General features: G+C 37.8%; 1 protein-coding gene across 1 annotated transcript in view; it reads left to right on the forward strand.

Moving 5' to 3' along the window:
- The window catches only part of CPLANE1 (ciliogenesis and planar polarity effector complex subunit 1), a 60266-nt gene extending 40071 nt beyond the window's left edge, over positions 1-20195 (forward strand). Inside the window, exons 35-53 of the mRNA XM_086480159.1 lie at positions 1105-1234; positions 2176-2230; positions 3324-3428; positions 3894-3986; positions 5011-5123; positions 5384-5582; positions 5850-6094; positions 7595-7688; positions 8532-8537; positions 8671-8827; positions 10213-10287; positions 11692-11823; positions 13628-13793; positions 15399-15460; positions 15894-16058; positions 17191-17303; positions 17632-17715; positions 19141-19310; positions 19723-20195. Of these exons, the coding sequence (XP_086336285.1) occupies positions 1105-1234; positions 2176-2230; positions 3324-3428; positions 3894-3986; positions 5011-5123; positions 5384-5582; positions 5850-6094; positions 7595-7688; positions 8532-8537; positions 8671-8827; positions 10213-10287; positions 11692-11823; positions 13628-13793; positions 15399-15460; positions 15894-16058; positions 17191-17303; positions 17632-17715; positions 19141-19310; positions 19723-19863 (2305 nt within the window). The 3' untranslated portion in view covers positions 19864-20195. The remainder of the gene's footprint in view (positions 1-1104; positions 1235-2175; positions 2231-3323; positions 3429-3893; positions 3987-5010; positions 5124-5383; positions 5583-5849; positions 6095-7594; positions 7689-8531; positions 8538-8670; positions 8828-10212; positions 10288-11691; positions 11824-13627; positions 13794-15398; positions 15461-15893; positions 16059-17190; positions 17304-17631; positions 17716-19140; positions 19311-19722) is intronic.
- Positions 20196-23416: the final 3221 nt, after the last annotated feature.

A 23416-nucleotide genomic window follows, 5' to 3' on the forward strand; every position in this document is an offset into this window, starting at 1 on the left:
TGTCAGTAGGGTATGAAGGGATTGTTGCTGTTACCAGGCTGATAGGAAGATGATTAAAGGGGAAATGTTTTTCATACCAGTATCTGTAGTTTAAAGTCTTACAGCTGTTTGCTATATACTGTTTATGAAATGCTTTGCTGCTTACACAATTAGTATATTGTCACTGTTAGCAGTAATTTTCAAGAAGGAAAGGGTTACAGTCTTTCAATGTAATTCAAGATACAGGCTCTGTTTCTGAATCCAGACAGTGATTAGCAAAATTACTGCTGAAGGGATATTTTATTTTATTTTGCTAGGTATGTTATTCATTATTTTTGAAATTTGACTTACTCTTTTTGTAAATTGAACTGGGCAAGCAGTTGAAACAGTTTAAGCTGCATGCATGTCTTTGTTCAGTTCCGTTGTAATGTTGATAGATTCCTAATGTTTCACAAATCTGTGTTTTCCATGGAAGAGTTAATGGAATCATTGCTTCTAGAGCAGAATACTTCTGATTATGATGCTTTTAACTCTGGCAGTTGAAAACACAGGTGCTAAGATGAGTTTTTCACTCCTAAGGTGAAAAACAACTGATACCAAGTAATTTCAGCTGGAGTTTAGAATACTTGTTTTGATATATCAGCTGAAATACAGTTGTCTTATAATTACTTATCAGATATTAAAGAAAATTTGCAACTTTTTAAGTAAAATAGTTAATTGGGAAGCTTCAGTGATAACAGAGGTTTGTTTCTTGCTGGACTATTTCTTAATAGATTCCTTACAGGCATTTTTTGTGTGGTAATGATTATTTTATTATGCACAAAATATGGATATGGAATGTTATGCAGTTTGACATATTTTGTATATATATAACTTATTTGACAATTACCAAATTTTGATGTGATTGTTAAGTATTTTTATGAGTTCCTAGAACAGTTTTATGTAGATTTACAGTAGGCAAAAGTAGTGCATCAAACTGACCTATATGCAACAGTTGTGTTTGTCTTTTTCATCTTTATTTCAGTCTATATTTCTTAATAATAATATTTCTTAGAAAACAATGTTCTGTATTTTTATTATTTCAGTGCGGTTCTTATTTTCTATTTGTAACTGTTATGTTGACAGTCAAAAGAGGCGTGATAAGGAACAAATGAAAGAAAAGGAGGAAAAGAAGAAACCAAGTGTGTCCTTCTGCCCTGATGACTCCATCATCAGTATTAGTGATACAGTGAAGGTTGTTGAATCTGGGACTAAGGTATAGAAAAAAATTTTTTTTTTTCTTTTCCTTTTTCCATTTGAGTGTTAACAGGAAGGAAGGAAGCAGTGTAAACCAGAACAAACATGTAAATCTTTTCCAGGCTCTAGCCCCAAAACAGTATACATCTTTCATTCATATGCTTGCATTTGTTTTTATAAAGTATTCCAAGGTTGCTTTTATTTTTCCTGGGACATGAACTTGTCTATTTTGATAGGATATTTGTGTCTATGTACATTTAAAGTAAGTATATGCACAAATGCTAATTGCTTTAAAAAAGTAAATAAATATGTTTAGCATAGCAGAAATGCTAGGACAAATGATCCAGGCATTACTCTTTTCACGTGAGCTAGATGATGGCAATATGATGAGGATGGAGAGGATGAGGTCTCAGTTCTGTCTCAGCCAAGCAACTGAGAAGATAAAGTCTTTGTAAAGCTGGATTTTGATTTATGCACTTCTACTGTTTGGTTGCCTAGGCGTTTTTGATATCTTTTAATGTACTTTGGGGTTATCCTTGCAAGTACCAGATTTCAACTAGAACACTACCAGATTTAAATCTAGATCACTGCCCAGAGCAGCAGGCTTATTTCTGGTCCCTACTGTACCTTCTTTGAGACTTCCCTGTCCAGCACAGCAGCTGTAGAGCCTCACTAGACATGGGAGATAGCACATACTTGAAGTAGAATGAGAAATTTGTGTTACTGCAGATGACCCCAGGGTACTTACGGGAAAAAATGTTACGTAGTCAATAATTCCACTAAGTTGGAATGAATCTGAAGAATTAAAAAAGCGGATAAGAAAAGTATATTACAATGATTTTTAGTTTCTTTTCCAAATCATTACTGAAAGGAGGTGTATTGGAAAGTTAACGGTATGAAGAAAGCCTTTAATTGGCATTGGAGCTATTTTTTAAGATAATCCTTTTTTCCTTATATTAGGATCAACAAGCAAAATCTACATCTTGCCTTCAGGATGGTTATTTCATTTCAGTGGGCAAGTACAAGTCTTTTTAATGCTTTGAGTGCTTAAATAAAATAAATCAAGGAACAGAAGTTTGTTAGATTTCAAAGGAAAGCTACATACTTATCAAGATATTAAAAACTCAGATTGTGTAGTGTGTGGGCAATACAGCAAACGGCTTATGGGATCTTTCACCAGAAAATTAGGAAAACCTTTCAGGATATACAACAGATACTGTCTTTTGGGGGGATAGTGGGTTTTTAGGTGATTGGTGTGGAGAGAGATGCAGGCAAATTTAAGATCTCATATCCATTATCTGTGAACTCAGAATAATTTTCCTGAAAATTATGGAAGTATTGTAAGTTTTTTTAAAAAATAAGTTATAATCTTGTGGTTATGTTTGTAAACAATGGACTTCACTAAGTAACAACAGTATGTTGAGTGAATTTCAGTAACTGTGGTTCACAGTGATTTCTGTTTATGTGATTCATCAGAAGAATGTTGTAAACAATGCTTTCAAATTCTAGATCAGCTGATTTGTTTTTAAAAGATATTATTCCAATTTTGTTTGCCTGCATATTCTAATTAAGGCTCTTTTAAAAGAAACTGCTTGTTTACAATATTTCTAGCTTGCAAAATTAAGACCGTGCCTATAGAAAGATTTGCTTCTTTCTAGTACATTAATTGAGCACAATATTTAGTCCTATCAGAGGACAAAATACAATCCATTCTCTGAAATTTTGGCCTTTAGAGAGGTACAGGCTTCCAAAGCTCTTTAGAAACATCAATAAAGACATAAAGGTATATGTGTCATCAATATTTTTCCCCTTTAAAAATATGAAGCAAATTGTTACTATACAGCTTACTAAAATATTTAATTTAAAAGTTATACATCCATTTTAATTCATTGTAACACTGTAAGTTTCAATACAGGTGCATGTTTACATAAGGCAGGTAGTACAAACTTTTCTTGAAATCATTCATGAAGTATGCTTACAGAAAGGTTAAAATTACCTGTCAGAAATGCAAAGAAAAATCTGTTGCAGCACTTAGATTTGAGTTAATATCATAGATTTCTAATTCTTGCATTATTTGTAGACACTTGTTGTGTATTATCACATTTTAGACACAAGGGGGGAAGCAGTTACTACTTCAGCAGATCTACGTTACATTGCCTCTACAGGAAAAAAACCAGCACAAACTCAAGATGCAAGTACGAATACTCACCCAGGTAAGTGCTACCTGTTTGACCTACATCAGCCACCTATTTCTGGTTTTGCTTCTTGTTAATTGTGAGATTTGGTCAGTTTCCAAAATGAACGAAGTTTTTTAAAGGGAAACACAGCTTTTCGTGCTGTAACTTTTGGTTTCAAAAAGTATTGAATCAGAAGATACTGGAATATAAGTTACAAAAATATTAGTTAAAATAGTTACAAATAAAAATATTAGTGATGAAGTTATGTAAGAGTTCTCACATGCTTTCTGTAAGTCAGTTCTGCTGTGACTTTTTCTGAAAGCTCCTTTTAACTTGCCTTGTTTTGCATGTGACTGAAATGGTCTCCCTGCCTCTTCCCCCCCTAGCTTTGTTTTGATTGTGAGCTGGGAAATCAGAAACGTACATTTCAGATAATGGCATCAGTGTCTTTACTTTCCCTAAATTAATGCATTTTGGTTTTGGGTTTTTTTTCCTATCAAGTGCTCAAGTCATATCAGGATGTTGGAATCAGTGCTGGAAATGAGGTTTCTGAAGTTCAAAAAAATGAGTCAGTCATGTCTGTTCCTGTGTCAGGTGGGGCTTTAGTCTTTCTCTACCTCATTTGTTGTTTGGGAAGTCTATAAAAATACTACAATTTTAACATGGTTTTTGTACATGAGGTAGCTTAATGCAGGATATAGATAAGAAGATGCCAGTTTATCTGGTTTCTTAAAACCAAATGTGAAGTAATCATAATACCGTTTATAAAAAGTTTGGCTGGAATTTTTTATGGTGCAGTGTACCTATGCTTTTGAGTTGCTGTATGAGGAGGTGCGTTTGTGGATTTTAGCTTGATTGTTAGGGCTTCTGGGGAGTTGGTGTTATGTAGACCAAATGGATTGACCAGTGAGATGGTAAGCTCCATGTGAAATCAAGCTGTAATAGCTCAGCTAATTATACAGTTGTTCCATGTATCTGCTAAGTTATGTAATGGCTACATGCCAATAACAGTGCTCAAGTCTGAAGTGGCAATTTTATTCCCACTTTATTCTTTTGGGTCAGTTTGTAGAACAAAAAATAGAATGTAACTTTGATTTTGGGCTAAAGTTTGGGTTTTCTACCCCCTTGATAAATTGTACTACGTAGAATTCAGTTCCTAAGTATTTTTCTTATGGTACCAAGTAAACATGTTAATTTTTCCTTTCATTTAAAATCCAACAGTGTTGTTCCATTTGGGAGATTATTTACCACATCACGTGACTCCTTTGTAGGTAGAGGTAGTTTATTAAGAGTTATTTCTGGCTGAGTGGTATAATTTATTTAGATCAAGTAAAGATGCAGATTTATTTTTTTTTTTAACCTATTCAGGAGGGAGTTGGAAATGAATAGCAATTTAGACTGTGGCATGATGCTCTGATTGTACTCTTTTCTAATTTGTTGTTAGAAGCAAGCATTAAAGAAACCTATTAAGCTACACTGTCTGTTTATTTTTTAAAAGAAATGCTAATCAAAGCTTTTCTTACCATTTAGAGAATTCAGACCTGTTTCCAAATAGTTTGTCTGAAGTTTCGTGGCTTTTATTGTAAATATAATGCTGACTATTGTTCTTTTCTCATAGAATCATCTAGTGCCACTGAGATACTACCCCCAGACATGTATTTAAACCTGAGATTCCCCACTGAAGTGAATGAGACACCTTTGCCATCCTTTCTGTCAGATGCACCTGATTTGGTTAGTGGCCCGATGTACATACAGTTAAAATATATATTAACTGTACTAGTTGTTTTACCTTATGAATTTGGGTTCTTTATATCTGGATGAGTCAGCTGTATAATACTATAGGGAAGATTGTAATTATTTTGTCTCCAAAACAAAAAGCCTTTCAACTCAAAGTTGTAAGAGGTAAACACAGGAAATGGTTAATAACATACTATAAATGACATATGCAGTTTGCATACCGTATAATTCTTCATAATATTGTTCCTGTTTAGGGTGAACATGAATATATCAGTGTGGTTGACATTGAAGACAGTGACATACTTAACACTTTGCCCATGATACCTGAGTCTGCAGAAGAGATAGCTACTGCACAGCAAAATGAGAAGTTTGAAATTCCATCTACTGCAAAACTTCATCACATGGCAGCTACTGTTACTAATGCAATTCCACCCAAGGCGCTTCAGAAGAAAGGTAAACCATTTTGGTTTTAAATCAGAAAAAAAAGTATACACTTTTGTTGTAGTACTCTTACCTCCCACAGGAAACCTGCAGCCTTTCCCCAACTCACCTCCTACTTTCTCATGTCAAAACATTTATACATTTGACTTCTTTTCTGATGATACCTGCCTCCTAAAACATGCTATTAGGTATAGCACAGCTATGCCTAATTACTTGCGGTACTTAAATGTTTGCAGTTTATTCAGTGCTGTTGTTGCACTCTTCTTTTTTTATTTCAAGATGATCTGAAAGATGTATCAGGCCAAGTGCAAGAAGAGGAAGATAAGAAGTCAGATTCTGCTGGAGATAGTGTGACTTGGAACATACTGCATGAAGGTGACAGAACTTTTCCTTCTTCAGGGCTTCCATCCAAAGTAATTGGCAAAGAATACTTTTCCATAAAGCAGCAGGAAATGGATATGCAATTACAGACACTACAGAACATAACAGAAAATATGGAGAAGGATTTCAGAAATACCAGACTGGTAAGTTTTACTGCTAACTGTTGTCTGAAACAGTTTATTTTGCAACTTCTTTCAGCAGAAGACAAAATTTACATTTTCAAATTATGTATTTTCAGATCTGTTTAGTATATGTTGAGAGAGATCTAGAATAATTTGTAGTTCTTTCACATTTAGTGCTGCATCTGTTGGCTGACATAGTTACTTGCAATGGACCAAATGCTGGCCAGAATGGCAATGTTCTTAGTGAATGGGCAGGACATACTTAATTTTTCTGTAACTGGTAAAATGGAATAACGCAAAATTTCAGGCTGAGCAGGAGACCTTTTTGGCAAAGATTTCTGCAGTTGTCCCTCTGCAGAATATTATGTCACTATTTCTGGACCCTATTCCTATTTATTTCATAAAATATTTGCATTTTTAATGTCTTTATAAATCTAAATATTGAAGTAAATGCATTTTGGACATAGTCCATTCAGATGATCTTATATATAATTCAGGAATTACGATTTTATAGGTCATGATGAGATAACAATAAAAAGTTAAAAATTTTTAATGAACTGACCTTTTAATATTCTGTCTAGTTTAATTTGCTTAAAACTCCACATGTGGCTGACTTTAGGTGTATGTGAAATGGGGAATGCTGACAGTTATTTCTTCAAATTAATTCAGTAGCACTGTGTAATTCCACAGCATCTTTTTGTATAATCAGTCTGATAGTGTCCATTGACTGTCCTTCCATATATTCACAGAAGTGTAAGGACCCATTGTGTCATCTACACACAGCTACTACACTAAGGTGGATTATTTAATCACTTAAATCCTTCATTAAGGTGGTTATCTAGCCAGATTTTTAAAAGCCTGCAGTGCAAAAACATCACATATCCTTTCTTTCTTTCAGTGTTTTCGCTGCATTTGGGTTTTTCAACTTCTTCTGGATGTCTGCTTCAGTCCTGAAGATAAACTCATTTTCTTTTTTGCTTTTATTTTGGTGCACACCAGTTGGCCGTTCCTTTTGTAACAATTTCTAACGTATTAGAAATCAGTTTTGAGGCCTGTTCTTTGTGAGAATAATGTTCAGTAAAAGTCTCAATCTGGGTCAGTTTTAGTTTTCACTTTCTAGTTTTAAACTTCAGGAAACTCCTGACTTACCAAGAATATGGAAACATTCTTATTGCTCTGTTTTTTAGTTAAGATACATTGGAAAACTAGAGCTATTTTTAAAATAAAAATAATGTGTTTAATAGGAGTAAAACTGTTCACAAGAATAATATATTTCTTTTTTTTTTTTTCTCAGAGTAAGGATCCAGGAGATTGTACTTTTAGGTGAAATTAATCTACTTGAGCTACTTTGATTCCAGAACTATTTTCTTTGTTTTGAGTCAGGGTACTCCATTAAAATGCTTATAAAATTCTGAGGGAAAAAAAGTATATAAAGCAAACTTTGTATGAATATCTGAAGTCTAAGTCTCAGAAATACTTTGAAGAATGTGTCATTATTTAGTTTCTGGGTTTCATTTGTAGCTAGTGAAAATAATAGAAGATTTTGAAATGGCTGCCAATTCAGACCTTGGTGTTCGTCCGTCATTCTCTGAAGATGCTGGAATCATTGATGATGGTATGTTTTCAGTTAACAGAAGGATAGTAAACTTGCAATTGAATAGTGAACTTGGCTGACTTTTAATTAGCATTGAAGTTTAATGCAACCCCAAAAGGTGTTACTGAAATATGCACCAAAAATCAAAAATATGAGAGAGAGAAACAAAATCAAAGGTAGAAAATCTGAATATTATGGGTACTGCTTCAGCAAAAATGCATTTGAAAATATCTGTATACTTTGATTTTTCCAAAACCATAATGCAGGTGTTGGGTGTAGGCTTTCAAAGGTGATAGTATATATTTCTGTTATGAAATATCAATATTATTTATAAATTTATAGCAATAAAAATCAGAACATGCTGCTTATGAGGGCTTTGCTTGCTGATTTAAAGGGTATGGAATTTGTCCTCAGTTATCTCTGTGTATATACGGAAACTTTTTTCATGCATCTTTGGTGCATTTTTAGTTGTAATGTCTGCTGATTTTAATAAAAGCTTACATCGGCTTAACTGTCTGCTACAGCTGATGTATTGAATATTTTATTGTTTATATAACAATTGACTGTATGTTACCTGTTTGCTTATAGCTACTGTCCTGTGCCAAGAAGGAGCACGCTAGGGGTACATACTTCAGGTCCATTTTACATTCATACCAGAACATACTCTAATCTACTTGTGAAGTTAATACAAAGCCACGTGGTAGAACCAAATTATGCCTGTATCTGTATTTAAACATAAAACAATATTTAAGATGTCCATTAGCCTCACACAGAGCACAGTTTAGTCTCTGTTCACATGTACAGGACTGGTACACGCGCTGCAGCCTGGCAGTGCCCTTTCATAGGGAGGCACAACTGATCTAGGTTCAGGTTGTTCTCGGTTTGGCGGATGAACTAAATATGCCACTAACAAATATGTATGAGTGATACTTTTTTTGCGTTGTGGGGTTTTTTCATTGGTGTACACTAATTACTGTATTTATTGTTTTTTTCATGGAATCAGAACATTATTTGGGGGGCTCAGTTTTTAAAGAGGTTACAGATGATGAAAAGGAGAGCTTAAACTTTCAGTATCCTGTCTCCAGTTATACTGCATTGGAAGTACACTCTCCTGCCTCTGCAGCCTCTGCTTCTAACTTTCCCAGTGGCATAGTCATCTGGTATAATCTTTAATGTTTATTTTTCTCTTTTTCTCCTTTTAAAAATGGGTAAACGTTTTCTTCCTGTGCCATACTTTCTTATTGCTGTTACACAGAACGTTAGGTAATGCCAATGAGCTCATAACAGTCAGTTGTCAGTCTTTCTAGATTGCATTATTTAGAATGGCTTCATGGATGCGCATTGATAATGAGTTTATATGTTACATGACAGAACAGTATCACTAAGCTTTGAAAACAGTTTAGCAGTGAATTATACTTGCAGTCGAAGTCACCATTATTGAAAGAAAATTAATAACTTTGGGTCTGTTTCCCATTACTGTACTGATTTGTATTCTTTAGTTAAGTGTATGTGAATAAAAATAGGCACAGTGCCACAAAATGGTCGTTGCTTCCTCCGAAAGCTGATGAAATCTCTGTCATACTCCTGTGTTCTAGAGAGCTGAGATCTTAACTAAATCCCACCCACATCACCCAAAGAAATTGTATTATATCAGTATACAGTAGCTGCCGGCTGTGTCCTAAAAGATTATTTTGAGGTCTCATTTCATTTTGCAAACTGACAGTAAGTTTGTTTTTTCAATTATGAAGACTGCAGTAGCATTAAAAGGAGGAGAAAAAATCACTATGCAAGCAACCTGTTGCCTGTGTTTAAATTTTGTCTGCATATTGCCTGCATTGCTTGCATTCAAGCTTCTAAAAGTTATATATACTTTGTACAGGTGAACATGTATTTGGCAGTCACATTTGGAGCATTCTATCTTAAAAGATGTTAAAACATGATTCCCGTATCTTCGTACAGCAGAAAGGAATCTCAGATGGCATGCACGTCCAGTTAAATTTTATAAACAGTAGTACACTTAGTTTTCTTTTTAAGTATAAACTTGATACTTGCAAGCTAAGAAAACTGTAGGTGATACTAAATTGCAACCATAATTTTTTGAGAGTACAGTTTAGCATAGGAAAGATAATAGTGCTGTTGCCTCAGAGATATCCGTACTGCTTTTCAGCTCCATTTCTTAAATTCCAGGAGTTTGTAGCCTGGCTTCTTCAGGTAAGTGGCAATCATTAATTTTCTGTAAAACGCTGTATATTTAATTGGAACAGATAATTTTCAGTTAGTTGGAACTGATAAGTTTAGTTTAATCATGGCAGAAAACGTTAAAACAGTAATCTCTTCTTCCTAGTAAAACTATCCGTGTTGGTCAGGGAGCTGTTGATTACTGTTTTCTGAAGACTCTGTATTAACCTGGCAGTCAAATGACATGCTCTCTGACTGGTCATTAAGCCTATTTACCACATATTAATTTGTTTTTAATGTCAGCATACTCAGGTTGATATATTTCTGTATTTTATCTCACAGGCTGTTTAATGTTTGTATTAATTAGTTTGTGGACCAGTGCTAGACTGTTATTAACAAAGGCTGTTTCTGTTTCAGGCTTTCACGGAGACTTATGTGATAGGTATGTCTTTTGACATTGGTTTTGTTGAAAATTCGTTTACTTTAAATTACTTATGGTAGGACAGGGTGGAACTTATCACTTAACGTAAAATTCAGGCATTCGTTTTCAACCTGCCGGAAATTAGTTAATTTCAGGCATTTACTCTGACTGTTGTAGTGCCTGTGAGATTTACTGCAGAAGTATTCAAAATTGCTTTCTAGTTCCAAGCAACACAGCTGTTAATGTAGATGCTGCTGTTGTCCACATGAATTTGTTATTTCTCCTATTTGCAAAATACTGGTTTTGAACAAGTGAATATAACTGCTGCTAGTAGTTGTCTACTCAGGCCAGCTATCACCAGAAAGTTTTTGAAGTGTTCCCTATGAGCAGTGTAGAGCTACAGACTGAAGATTTCAAAACTGGAATGCATTAAATAAAATGGTCTGACATAGGTATTTTTTACTGTTAACTGCTGTTGGTCTTCTGGATCCAGTTGTGCAGTAGAAAACAGTAGCTGGATTCCCTTTCTTCCTGGTCATTCTGCTGAGTTATCCACGTTTACTGTTTTGCTTGAAGCATAGCAGTAAACGGAATGGTTTATTTTATTTTTAAAATATTTTAAGTGCAACTTCTTGCTGGGACTGAAGTAGATTAGGGACTGATTACATAACCTTGAGGATGGATGCGAGGCAATAAACTATAGCAGATGGTGATTTTTACCCAAAGGAGTAACTTGAAGCAACCGTAGCTTGTAATCGTAAACTACATGAGATTTGGGTTTTTTATTGAGAGCAACTGATTAAAAGAGAGGGGAGAAATGAGCAGAATTAGGTAAATCTGTCACTCATGCTGATTCTTGCTTAGAAGTCTCAACTCTTGCTGAGAGCTGGGGTTCCTGAAACTCGTAGCATCCCACAGCCTTATCTCAGCATGGGCAGCAATACAAACCCTGTGGGTGCTCCTGGCCGACTGGGCTGCCAGGCTCAGCCTCCTCTGGGCCAGCCAGGTGAATGGACCCCAGTGGGGTGCAAGCAGTTCAGTCTGGATGGGGCCATATTTCTGGATGGTTTATTCAAAGTCTTCCTTGCTGCAGTCCACCTGGTCTTAGTCAGGTCTTGCTTATTCTGTCCCATTCACACTGGCATGCTGCAAAGTTGGTTAAAGTGTACATGATGACAGCGAAGCTAAGGTGATGGCTGGTGACTTTTTAAAAAAGACAGTGGATTTACACATGTTATCCAGGTGTTGCATCTGTGCACGAAGCCATTGAGATGTCCGGGAAAGAAAATTCAGTCCAAAGGCTCCTGCTAAAACAACCTGGATATTCTCATTTTAAGCATAGAAGGAGGGATTTTAGCTTGCTGTTCTTACAGGCATGTTCTACTTTAAATTATTAACATTTTTTTCTCCCTGCCTAACTTTAAGCTCTTTAGAAAATCCTCTGCAAATTACTGGTCTCAGTGGTGTTACAGACATCATTAGTGATCTTGTAGTAGAAGATGACGTCTCTCCGTTGGAGCTGGGCTTTACAAAACTCCAAGTGAAGAAAATCTCTAGGTAATACTGTGGCTGTTTTTTATTATGTATTAATTAAATAATTTTAACCCTGGTTATTCTTCTCATGGCTTACACCCTGTGAACAATGGAAGCAAACACGTGATTTGAGTCGATGTTAATGGGACTAGTAGAACTGTTTAATAGCCACTATTTTACTGGCCATTATTGTCAAATATGCCAATTGGGTTTTATTATTTTGGTTTTAAAGTTCTTTCCTTTGTACTTGATTATTCCTTCTTCTACCAGGTGTAGGCTGGAGCACGACTCTCTATATACAGCAGATTCAGTTCAGCCAAAGGGACTGGAGCCTTCTAAAGCAGCTCTGAAAGGCAGAATAGGAATCTCTTGTCAGTGCAAAGCAGCTTCAGAAGACTCCAGCTTGTCATGTACTCCTCCCTGCTGGAGATTTCTGCACCTTCCTGGCTGTCAGTTATAAAGTCATCTGTGTTCTTTCCTGAAATGGGTTGAAATTACAACTGTTTCCTACTCCCCGTTTGTGATACTGGCTGCTTACAAGGCAAAAATACAGCTGTTCAGGATGCAAAGCTATCAGTTCACACCAGTTTAAGATACCTTTTTCAGGATGTTCTAGTGGCTCATTTAAGTAGTGTAGTGCTCTGGTTTGCTTGTTCTGACATTTATTCAAATTGTAAAAGGAGCTCCCCAGCTTCCAATCTAAACCTGTGCACAGATCATAACATCCTTGCAATCCTCTGAGAATCCCATACACATTAGTAATGACTACATTGACACACAAATGTGGCTATCTGGACTGTTTCATGCAATTATGTGATTATTTTCAAAATTACTGAGGGTTTCAGAAATGTATTCAAGTAGTATTTAATCAAACCAGACCAAGGACCTAAAACCAACTCAGTTTCACATACTGACTGTGAATACTTCAGATAATGACACTTCCCTTTGCCTTAAAGTCAATCACTTTCAAACATGTTAGAGTTCTTCTAATCACTTGAGGGCTTTAATGCTTCAGCCCATAAGCTTTCAGTTGAACTGCAGCTACTAGAGATACATTATTTTGCTACACTTTTATGTTCTGTTGATTCTTGAGCTATTAGTGCCTGCTAGGCTTGAAAATGAGAGAAGTTTCAAAATGAACTACAAAAAATGAGGCATTTAAAATTTGAAACACTTCTCTTGGAAAATCTCATATTTAGTTTGTAGGTCAGTGCTTTTAGCTTTACAGTGAAGAAAATATTTATTCCCCAGCTGCTTACTTTAAAGACTATTGCAAGGTGAATTTGTAAATATTTCTGAAGAACTCTGAGGATAAAGTCATGTTAGCATTTCTTATTGGCTGTGTTTTTCTGTTGCTAGTATTCTGAGTGCTTTTGAGGTTGTACAGATAGACTTGTGAAGGAGCTCATAGGTTGAGGGGAGGGAACAAAAAGGGTGCTGGAATCTTATTGGTCTTTTTTTCTTTTTAGATGCTTAAATCATACACATTTAAAAATGAAAGATAAAGCAAAATGACTTGTAGTTTTTTCTGTGCGGATTATCTATAAAGACAGTAACAGATGGTCACATTTAAAGGTTTGGTCCTATTATCTGAATGTAGTTGACAAATAGAAGAAAAATTTTAGGAAACGTCTTGGAAATTACTTGCGTGTCAGGATTTTATGAAGTAAAATTTTGCAGAAGGAAATTTCCCTGTTATTATGCTTATGCTTTCAGCTGAGTTGGAATTTTAAAGGGATTGCAGTATTATCATTATATCATGTATAGCTGCCATCATTTGCAATTTAAAGGATATGCTAGGTTATTTCCCATTTACGTCTGCTCTCAGGGCTCAGGATTATGCTGCTGGACATTCTCGAAAAACAGAAAAGGAGAAGAAAGACATACAAGCATGGATGAAAAGAAAGCAAAAGGAAAGAATGAAAGAATATGTGAAGAAACTGGATGAACAAAGACAGAAAGAGCGTAACCCATTCAATCTGAGAAAGAATGTGGTAAGAATAATGGGTATCTATCTTGAAGAGTAACTGTTATGAATTGTACAAGTGTTGATTGTTCAGGTTAGATAATAAAAAGGCTGTTGGTGATTTTTTTCTTATTTTAATGTTGGTTTTCTATATGTATAGTTTTACTTTATTGGAGCTGGCCATAGTTGTGTCAGAAGTGATCAGTAAGCAAATATGGCAGTGTTCTCACCAGGCAGAACTGGCTGCAGGTGTCAATTATGACCTGTCCCTAGATTCAGGAAGTGTGGTCCCCTGATGGTAAGGGATGTGTCTGTAACATTCACTGATAACGGCTGTGTTTTGTCAGGGATTGATAACTACAGGAGTTGTAAAGATATGTTTATATCTTGTTTCATCTTCCGCTGCACCTCCCAATGAGTTTAAAAAGCAGAGTTTGGATGCCAGCATCTGTGACAAACGCGGTAGGATACCGAGGGCAGCCGTCCTTGTCATTTGCACACAGGAGTGTATGCGGTTACAGAGGGTCAGCAGAGATGTTAGAATATGGCATGTTTCTCAAGTATCTAATGAATTTGTTTGTTGAAGGCCTGTTTCAATACAGGCTCAGCAAACTATCCCTTCCCTCACAGAATTTTTAAAATTTTAATTAGTAAAAATACGATTATGGCCTAATACTTCGCTTCTGATGTGCACTGTGCTGGAAATAACTGAAGGGGAAAAAAAAAAGGTACAGTAGTAGTTTGGAAATAATTTCCCAATCAGTATTAAGTCTTAAAGTATGCATTTGTTACCTGGATACCTTCAAGACCCTAAAAAGACCCTGGTGAGTCAGGGGCGGCGCCAGGGTTAGAGGAGATGAGACCTAGCAAATATATCCCTATACACTTTACTCATCAATTGAATGCAGGGTAAATCACTTCATGTTGAAGCTCTACTGGTTTTAACTCCCAAGCAGCAAACATGTAACACAACAGAAATTTCTTGTTTCCTAAATAATTCAACTATATTCACTTTTAGAAAGTGAAAAAGAGATCTCGTCTATGAAATACAGTATTTCCTGTAGTTTCAGTTGCTCTTTTCTACATGTGTAGAGAGAAGTGATTCAGGAACAATGGGTCCTGCTTCTCTCCCTGTCCTGTGTTGCCAACCCATAAATACACACTTGATGCTTTTTTTACAGGTTTTTCTCTTGAAATTATTAGATGGAGGGTTTCTCAGTTTTTCATGGTTTTTTTTTTTTTTTTCACAAGAAAGCATTCAGATTGTACTCTAGCAAACACAACTTTGCCCTGTTTTTTAAATAGTTATTGTTAGGAATGCCACCGATTTTTTTGGGAAACTGAAGGTGAGGCCACTTGAAACTTTGAGCTTAGCAGTGAAGACATCTCCTTAAGGAATGTTAATATTTTAAGCATATGAGCTGTGGAAGGTGTGACTGCAAGCTTTTAGTATATTTTTAGAGACTGGAAGTTTATAGAGAGAATTTTACCTGAATTTCTTATTTTTTCATTCCAGAGAGTGTCTTAAACGGTAACTTTCAAGTCAACTAGGTCTGTGTTTTGAGAGTAAGAGATTGGAATGAGACCAGAATAATACAGAATAAGTTAATGATTATTATGCTTTCTTGCACAGCATTGTAGTCTTACTTCAAAGGATACTAAATTATTCCAGAAAAAGAAAGAAGAAAAAGACAAGTAAGTTGCTGTAAATGTAACTTGTGGTATTCTTATTTATGTATTAATCTTCCAGTCTTAAGGAAGAAGTAGCTTTAACTATCTTGTCTGTGAAACTCTGATATGAATGGCATTTCAACCAAAAGCATAAATAATTCATGTTTGCTTTACCATTTAGTAAAAGTCTGAACATGTTTCATCCTTTGACTGTATTTTTCACTTTCCAAATACCATTTTTTCTTTTTTTTTTTTCAACATTGACTCATTCATTCTGTCAAACCCATTTTTAATAAATGTTTTAGCTTTTTGTTAATGATCTTAAAAAGATTAGTGTGTCTTCTCAAAAATTGCAAAAATATGTTACTGTGTTCTGGTTAGCCTTAAAAGGCTCACAAACCAGCTGCAATTAAATGAGTAATAGCACAACTTAATATGTAATATTATGTCTCTGTAGAGCCCTGTTATCTGAACATCACAGTATGAGAATATCACAAGCACTTTCTCTGATGAATGAAATGTTATCAGAAACAGTCGTGTTGCCTTCAAATGAACATAGACCATTGTCCAGGACAAGACCACCTCAAGAATTCAGAAAAAGGTGTATGGCATCTACTAAAGGGTAACAACTTTAAGCATTGACCCTGCTCTGATTGTACTCGTGTCTTCACCATGCTTGTAATAGGTCTGCAATTTGTAGCTAGTCGGTATAGGACGAGCTTGAGAGTAGCTTTATATTCTGGCAGACTCAAAGATACACTTTGTCTGGATCTGAGTCTTAAGTTCCTGTGCCAGTCGTCTTACAACCACTACTGCAAATCTTGGAGGGAGCCTTAAAAATGCCTTTTGGAGCACAGAATAAGCTAACTGTAGAGTCAGAGTCCTAACCTGTTCCAATCAACAGCAATTCCACGGGACAATAGCCAGCAACCTAGTTAATGATTGGAAGAGCATCTAGTAACAAGCAAGAAGCAAATGAAAATACTACTGTGCATGCATATAGACTACTTACATTAGAGTTCAGCAAACTCTAGATTTACTCTCTTCCTATTTTTTTTCGTTACCTAGGATTTTACTTGTTCTTTCTTTTGCACTTCCGTGCTGATTGCCTCTTAAGGAGATGATGGTATTTGAGTGTCATAAATGGGTAGATTTGTTCTACTTGATGGCATTAATGTCACATGTGTATTTGTAATCGAGGTGTGTATTGCAGTATACTTTTTCTACATACCATTTTATATTTTCCACAATAATAGGAGGAACTGTGTACTTCAGATAATCCTGTAACTTCAAGACTTAAATATTTCTGCATCTAATTTCAGTAGGTAGGGTTCCAGAATAGAGCGTTAAACTGAATGTAGTAAGTGCTGTACAGAGCCTCTGGTGGTGTCCAAGGGCAGTTAAGTACATCAGCCCTGCCAGAATCAGAAGCGCTGAGGAACGTCATGCAGAAAGCCACGTTAGGGGTGGCAGTAACTTCTAAGTGATAAGGTTTCTTGGACCTAAAATGTCTCTGTGTAAAGCCGGTTTGATATGTCTTCACTGTGATTTCCAGCAGTTCTGATTCTGGTGAGGCTTATTGGCCCCACAAGCAGCGTGTGATGCTGATCCTCAGCTAAGTTTGCTGAAGGTGACTTCTGTGGCCTTTTTGCCTTGTCTGAATAAGCCCTGTTAGATCTAAGTTGTGTGGAGGAATGGTGTGTGGTAGACAGTGGTAAGTATTTGAGCTTTGTTTTGTTTTTTTCTTACTGTAGAGGGCATCCGAACGTTCCTGTTCTGTCAGAAAGGAGCAGAATGGCTGCAAAACCCAGCTTTGGTCAAAAAGTACACCGTTTCAGCCCAGCTCTTGGTTTAACACAACCCAAGGGTAAGAACAGAACTTTCTTAATGAAGGCACGTACTGAAGATGATGTTCAAGTTACTACTGGATTTTGGGAGGGAGGAGCTTTATTACCTATGTAGAAAGTCAGGCTTGCAATCCCGGAGGCTTTTGCATCTGTGCTGTCATTTTCTTGTTAAATGTGAGAGTTACATTTCCTTATAATCTCTTTCTAAATCCAGAGTAGCTTAATTTGCCATAGCAAGAGTACTGTGCAATACAGGAAGCAAGCTCATAGATGAAAATTTTGAAGCATCTTTTGAGTGGTTTTGGTTTACTGCACCTAACAGAGGAAATGTTTTCTTTGTGTTTCCAGGAAATGCCTGTATGCCTCTACAAAAAAGTACTTCCAGAGGGAGAATCAGAAATGCTGCAAACTATCCTATTAATTCTAGACACTGTAAGTTACAAAGAGCAATGACATAGTGCTACAGTGTTCAGCTACGTAATACAGCAGAAAAATAAGACACAGAGAACAAATTTCAGAATACATCCTGGGTAGAATTTATGCCATGCAGGCCTCAGATGCAGCATTATTTTAGAAGAATAAAAAGAATAATTTTCCCCCCTCACATAAAAATCCTTTTCATTAGAAACTTGTGAAATACTTTAATCAGTCACCTCTGTTTACCTCCTGAATGGTTTTTAGCCAGGTGGCATTTTCAAGATTACTGAAGCGAATGTGCTAGATTTCAGTGATGCCCTGAAACAGGCATTACGAAGTCATGAAGGACAGAGGACTTGAGTCTGTCTTTTGGCTGAAACCCACAGAGAGAGAGTGAGCTAGCAGTACACAAGTACTGTGCCTCTCCCTTACCTCTCTATGCTGCTTAGTTTCTGAGCTCTTTAAAGTAGGCATTGTCTTTGTTATCCCTCTGTACAGTATCCATTTAAGATACTATTTTGTCATAAAGTTAGAGTGGAAAAATTTGACGGAACGTTTTAAAAAAACAATATTTTGTACTTTAATGACCCTTTTTTCCCTACGCCTATCTGTGTAGGTCTAGATCCACAAAAGTTTTGTCACGTAAATGTTTCCTCCAAATCAAATTCTTTAACAGATGCAGGACTTGATTACAAGAGCAGAATTTCTGATCAGACAGAAAAAGGTGAGGAGAGAATCAGTCTGAACTTAGGAAGTATGTGTGTTGATTCCATTCTCACTTGCACCGGAATTATACTAGTGGCATAATAGAGATCCTGTTAGTCAAATGTCAATTTATTTGAGTCGGCAGTGCTGGAAAATGAGAGGAGCAATAGTAAGCAGATAGACATTTTCCATGAATCACTCAGTCACCTCTACATGTGTGGAAAGTCATTCTTCTCCTTTCCATACCTTCTCTTTTTAAACTCTAGATATAAGTTGGCCTTTCTCTGATTTCACATCACCTTTTTCTATCTGTTTCTCCATTCTGCTGTATCCCATCACTGCTAAGGTTTTCTCTAAAGTTCTATGTCTTCTAAGAGGCACAAATCCAGGATTTATATAGTTTTATTCCCCTGTCAAATAATGTAGCAACGTCCCTTTTTGGGGACTGCACTACAGGAACTGCATGCTGTAGGCACCATGCATAGTCCTATTCCACTTCGTGTTCTGCTCTGGGAAGACAGTTGAAAGCGTGAGGCTGGAAGGGACCAGTAGCATTTTCTTTCCTATTTTCTCTCAACATCAGTTCAAGATAACAGGGTGTACTGTTTTTACATGTGTTCACACACAGCTTCAGTTCTTAGAACTTGGAGCTTCTGTTCTTGAAGAGGTTTCAAGACATTCAGAAGACAACAGCAAGAGTGTTACAGTGCTGTGGTTGGCTTGTTTTCTCCTCAGCTGCTGAGTACAGTGTCAGCAGAACATCAAACCAAAAGCCTCCACGTGTTGCCACTGCAGTTCAGACAGAAGGTGTTTATCAAGAGACTGATCGCGACATAGTAAGTCCTTGGACTGTCCCTGACGAGATCCAAAGAATACTTGAAGATACTCGTGACCCCTTGTTTCAGGTAGGATGTCTGCTTATTCTAGGAGTGATTTGATACCTGCCATTTGACACTTTGTTTACTTCTGCTTTATTTAAAATGCGGTTCTCTGTTCAAAATGTGTGGGTGGGATATATGCAGAAGAACATGAATGATGGACATTCAATAGAGCTGCATTTTTTCTTTACAAGCAAAGTCATTCTGTGGGCCTTGAACATTCCTTATAACAACTGTATAGGCACGGTGTCTGTCCTGGCAACAGCAGCCAGTGGGAGTGCATAAGCAGGAAAATAGGTTGCTTTTATTGCAGAATAATCGGGTATGTAGCTTGATTAAGATTTGTTTGAAAAGGGTGGGATCATTTCTACTGGCTGCACAGAGGTCTTGTCCATGCATGGCATGCAGTGATTCAGCTCACCTTCTTTTCCTTCAGTAGCTCTCTGCACTGCATCCTGTGAGTTCCTCTCCTGTCAGCATTGCCAACCCTGATGGTGTTTCTGAAAGCACGGGAAGTATCCTCAGCAGACTGGACTGGAATACGATTGAGGCTATGGTAGCAGATGTGGAAGACACGTGAACACAATTTCTCAGCTACGGTGCACTTCCAAATGGTTGCTGGTGTTTGGTTTGATTTTTTTATTTTTTTATTTTTTTTTAAATAACCATTGTTCTCTTAAGATGGATTGAGGCTTGCACTGGTTTCTTCTTAAGCAGCACAGAAACTCTCACTGCTTTCAGTCTTGCCTAAAGGAAATTACATTCCTTAACATGTAGTTTGCTTTCCATCCGTCTTCGAATCAACAAGAACTAAATTTGGTTGGTAAATGCAGACCAGCCGTCCTAAGCAGGAGCTTCTGGGTCAGATCCTTTGACCCTCTCAAATACATAGAAAGTTTTATTCCATTTGCAGAGCACTCCACAACTGTTTTACATTTGTATTTAATATTTAACATCATTATGGATGCAGTTATTTTTGTAACTTAACAATTGTGATAAAATGTTTTAATAAAAGTGAGTTTATTAGCTTATGCTATAAAGTGACTTACACAGAGCACTGCTACTGCTGTGTACCACTGTGACTGCATGTGCACGCGCGCTACCCTGATATTTTAAACCCAGCTTACTTGTACATTAGGTTGGAGAGATCTTAAAAGAGTTCGAATGATTGATACAAGAGGTACAAGTAGTCATGCAGCAATAAATGAAATGCAGACTTTTGTTAGGAAAATCAGACACCAGTGTCAGACACTAAGACAAGTTCTTACTGAGGTAAAGAAAAATAGCGCTGTTCATCCATCTATATAATGTTGTGGTATTAGAGCTCTTCTAGCAGCCCTCTAGATGTTTCCCGTATCTTCAGTGGCCATCACCTAGTTGTGGTAGACTGAACAGATGCAGCTGTGGTGACTTCCCCAGCAGCAGCTGTTTTTATATTTGTAGTGAAGAAACTGGAATTTTTAATAGAAGTCAAAAGTGCGTTAAGTTCCAGTGGTTTAATTACTGTCACCTGATACTGTAATAGTTTAAAAAAAAAAAAAAACAAAAAACCCTGCCTGTTTCAGAGTGAAGAAATACGGTTCAAAGAAAGACTGCTACAGGATTACACACGTACCAGGGTATAACTGACAGTTTCTGTAGGCTCAGGAATCAAAACAGGCTGTGTGTTTTTATCAGTCCTCAGAATCTGCATCAGCTTGTCCCACAGGAGTGGCCAGAGTACAGAACTCGGGAGTGATTTTCCAAATGAAGAGGGCAAGTACCTTCAAAGGGCCAGTCCAAAGCATGAAACCATGAGTTTACTCAAAGTGTCTTTCTTCGGAGTGGCAACAAAGAAATAATCAGTGCGTACGTTCTGTTCCTGTTGGAAAACAATCTGAAAAAAGCTGGTTTAGCCCTCTGTGAGAAGGAAGAGAAAGCAGTCAGGGTCAAGACAGTGATTCATAATCCTTGTCCTAAAGGCTTGTGAAAACTGTATCAGACTCAGGCCTTGTTTCTTTCAGATGATAGTTACAGTATCACAGTCAGTAAATGTTAATGAATACGGTGCAAGACACAAACATATTAAAAATAATACTTAAAAAACCCACTTTCCAGACAAGATAGGAGATAACAGGCAGGATAGTTTGCTAGCAGTTGCATTATGCAGGTTACTGAGGCAGTGCCCTAAGGGGGCTTCACTTGTTTGTAAAGAGTTCAGACCTTGACAGTGGATCTCTGAAGATCAAAATGTTCAGATAAGTTTGTGGGGGGTGGAAATGCAGAAATAAGGCAGCGCGGTCTCCCCTCTTTGCGTTTGAAACCATTACCCCTCATCCTATCACTGCACTCCCTGATCAAAGTCCCTCCTCCCCTTTCCTGTAGCCCCCTTTGAGTACTGGAAGGCCGCTAGAAGGTCTCCCCAGAGCCTTCTCTTCTCCAGGCTGAACAACTTTTAAAGGTCATCTTGTCCAGCCCCCCTGCAATGAGCAGGGACATCTTCAACTCAATCAGGTTGCTCAGAGCCCCATCCAGCCCAGGATGCAATTGACCTTCTGGGCTGTGAGCACACACTGCCAGCTCATGTCCAGGTTTTCATCGACCAGTGCCCCCACGTCTTTCTCCACAGCACTGCTCTCAATCCCTTCCTCCCCCAGCCTGTGTTGATACCAGGGATTGCCCCGACCCAGGTGCAGCACCTTGCACTTGGCCTTGTCGAACCTCATGAGGTTCACATGGACCCACTTCTCAAGCTTGTCCAGGTCCCTCTGGATGGCATCCCGTCCCTCAGGCGTGTCAACTGCACCATTCAGCTTGGTGTCATCTGCAAACTTGCTGAGGGTGCACTCGATCCCACTGACTATGTAACTGATGAAGATATGAAACAGCACTGGTCCCGGCACAGACCCCTAAGGGACGCCACTTGTCAGCGATCTGCATCTGGACATTGAGCCATTGACCTCTACCCTCAGGATGCCACCATCCAGCTAATTCCTCACCCACCGAACAGTCCACCCAGCAAATCCGTCTCTCTCCAGTTTAGAGAGAAGGATGTTGTGGGGGACCATGTCAAAGGCCTTACAGAAGTCCAGAGAGATGACACCGGGTATAGCTCTTCCCTTGTCCACTGATGCAGTCACTCCATCATAGAAGGCCACTAGGTTGGTCAGGCAGGACTTGCCCTTGGTGAAGCCATGCTGGCTGTCCTGAATCACCTCCCTGTCCTCCATGTGCCTTAGCAGAGCTTCCAGGAGGATCTATTCCATGATCTTCCCAGGCACAGAGGGGAGGCTGACAGGTTGGTAGTTCCCAGGGGCCTCCTTTCTATCCTTTGTAAAAATGGGTGCAATGTTTCCCTTTTTCCAGTCTCCAGGGACTCCACCTGACTGCCAGAACTTTGCAAACATCATGGAGAGTGGCTTGGCAACTGCATCAGCCAATTCCCTCAGGACTCTGGGATGCACCTCGTCAGGTCCCATAGACTGCTCTATGTTCAGGTTCCCCAAGTGGTCACGAACCTGATCATCTCTTACAGTGAGAGGGACTTTGCTCCCCCAGTCCAGAATTACTAGGGAGGTCCTGAATTACTAGGAGCAGAGCAGCGTGCTGAAGTGAATGGGAACATCTCTCCACTTTCGGACTTACAGCAGGAAAACTAGCAAGTAAGTTTTGGAAGATCTCCAAAGCGCTCGGCAGAGGTAGTGTGCTGGCTCTGACTACAAGATGAGAGCAAAACAGGGACACTTACCTCTGGCAAAGCCACCACCAGTCCAGTCCTCAGAGGAGCAAGTATCGGGTTGGTCCTACAAGAAAAATTAAGAGACATTGTCTGCCTGTGAAAAGAAGAGCAGAGAGCACCCTGTAGCATCTTGCAGTTGGCTGAGCTTTGGTCTGAATGGGTAAAACTCCAAATTCAGTTTCACTGTACTCTCTGAAGGTGTCTGCTGGAGAGAGATGCAGAGGGAGGGAAAAAATAATACTAGCACACAGTCCTGTTTTCCTGAGAGAACTTCTGATTTATCCGTTTCCTTGTTAACCAAAAGGCTCCACACAGAAGCCAAATAGAATGTGTCATGAAATAGGCTGCAGGAAGGTGGAAGTATCAACTAGTTAAGAAAATACATATGGAAATATAGCAGAGGAAAAAGTGGGAA

Source organism: Leptosomus discolor, chromosome Z (genome assembly GCF_034619465.1).
Source record: "Leptosomus discolor isolate bLepDis1 chromosome Z, bLepDis1.hap2, whole genome shotgun sequence".
Taxonomy (NCBI): Eukaryota; Metazoa; Chordata; class Aves; order Leptosomiformes; family Leptosomidae; genus Leptosomus; species Leptosomus discolor.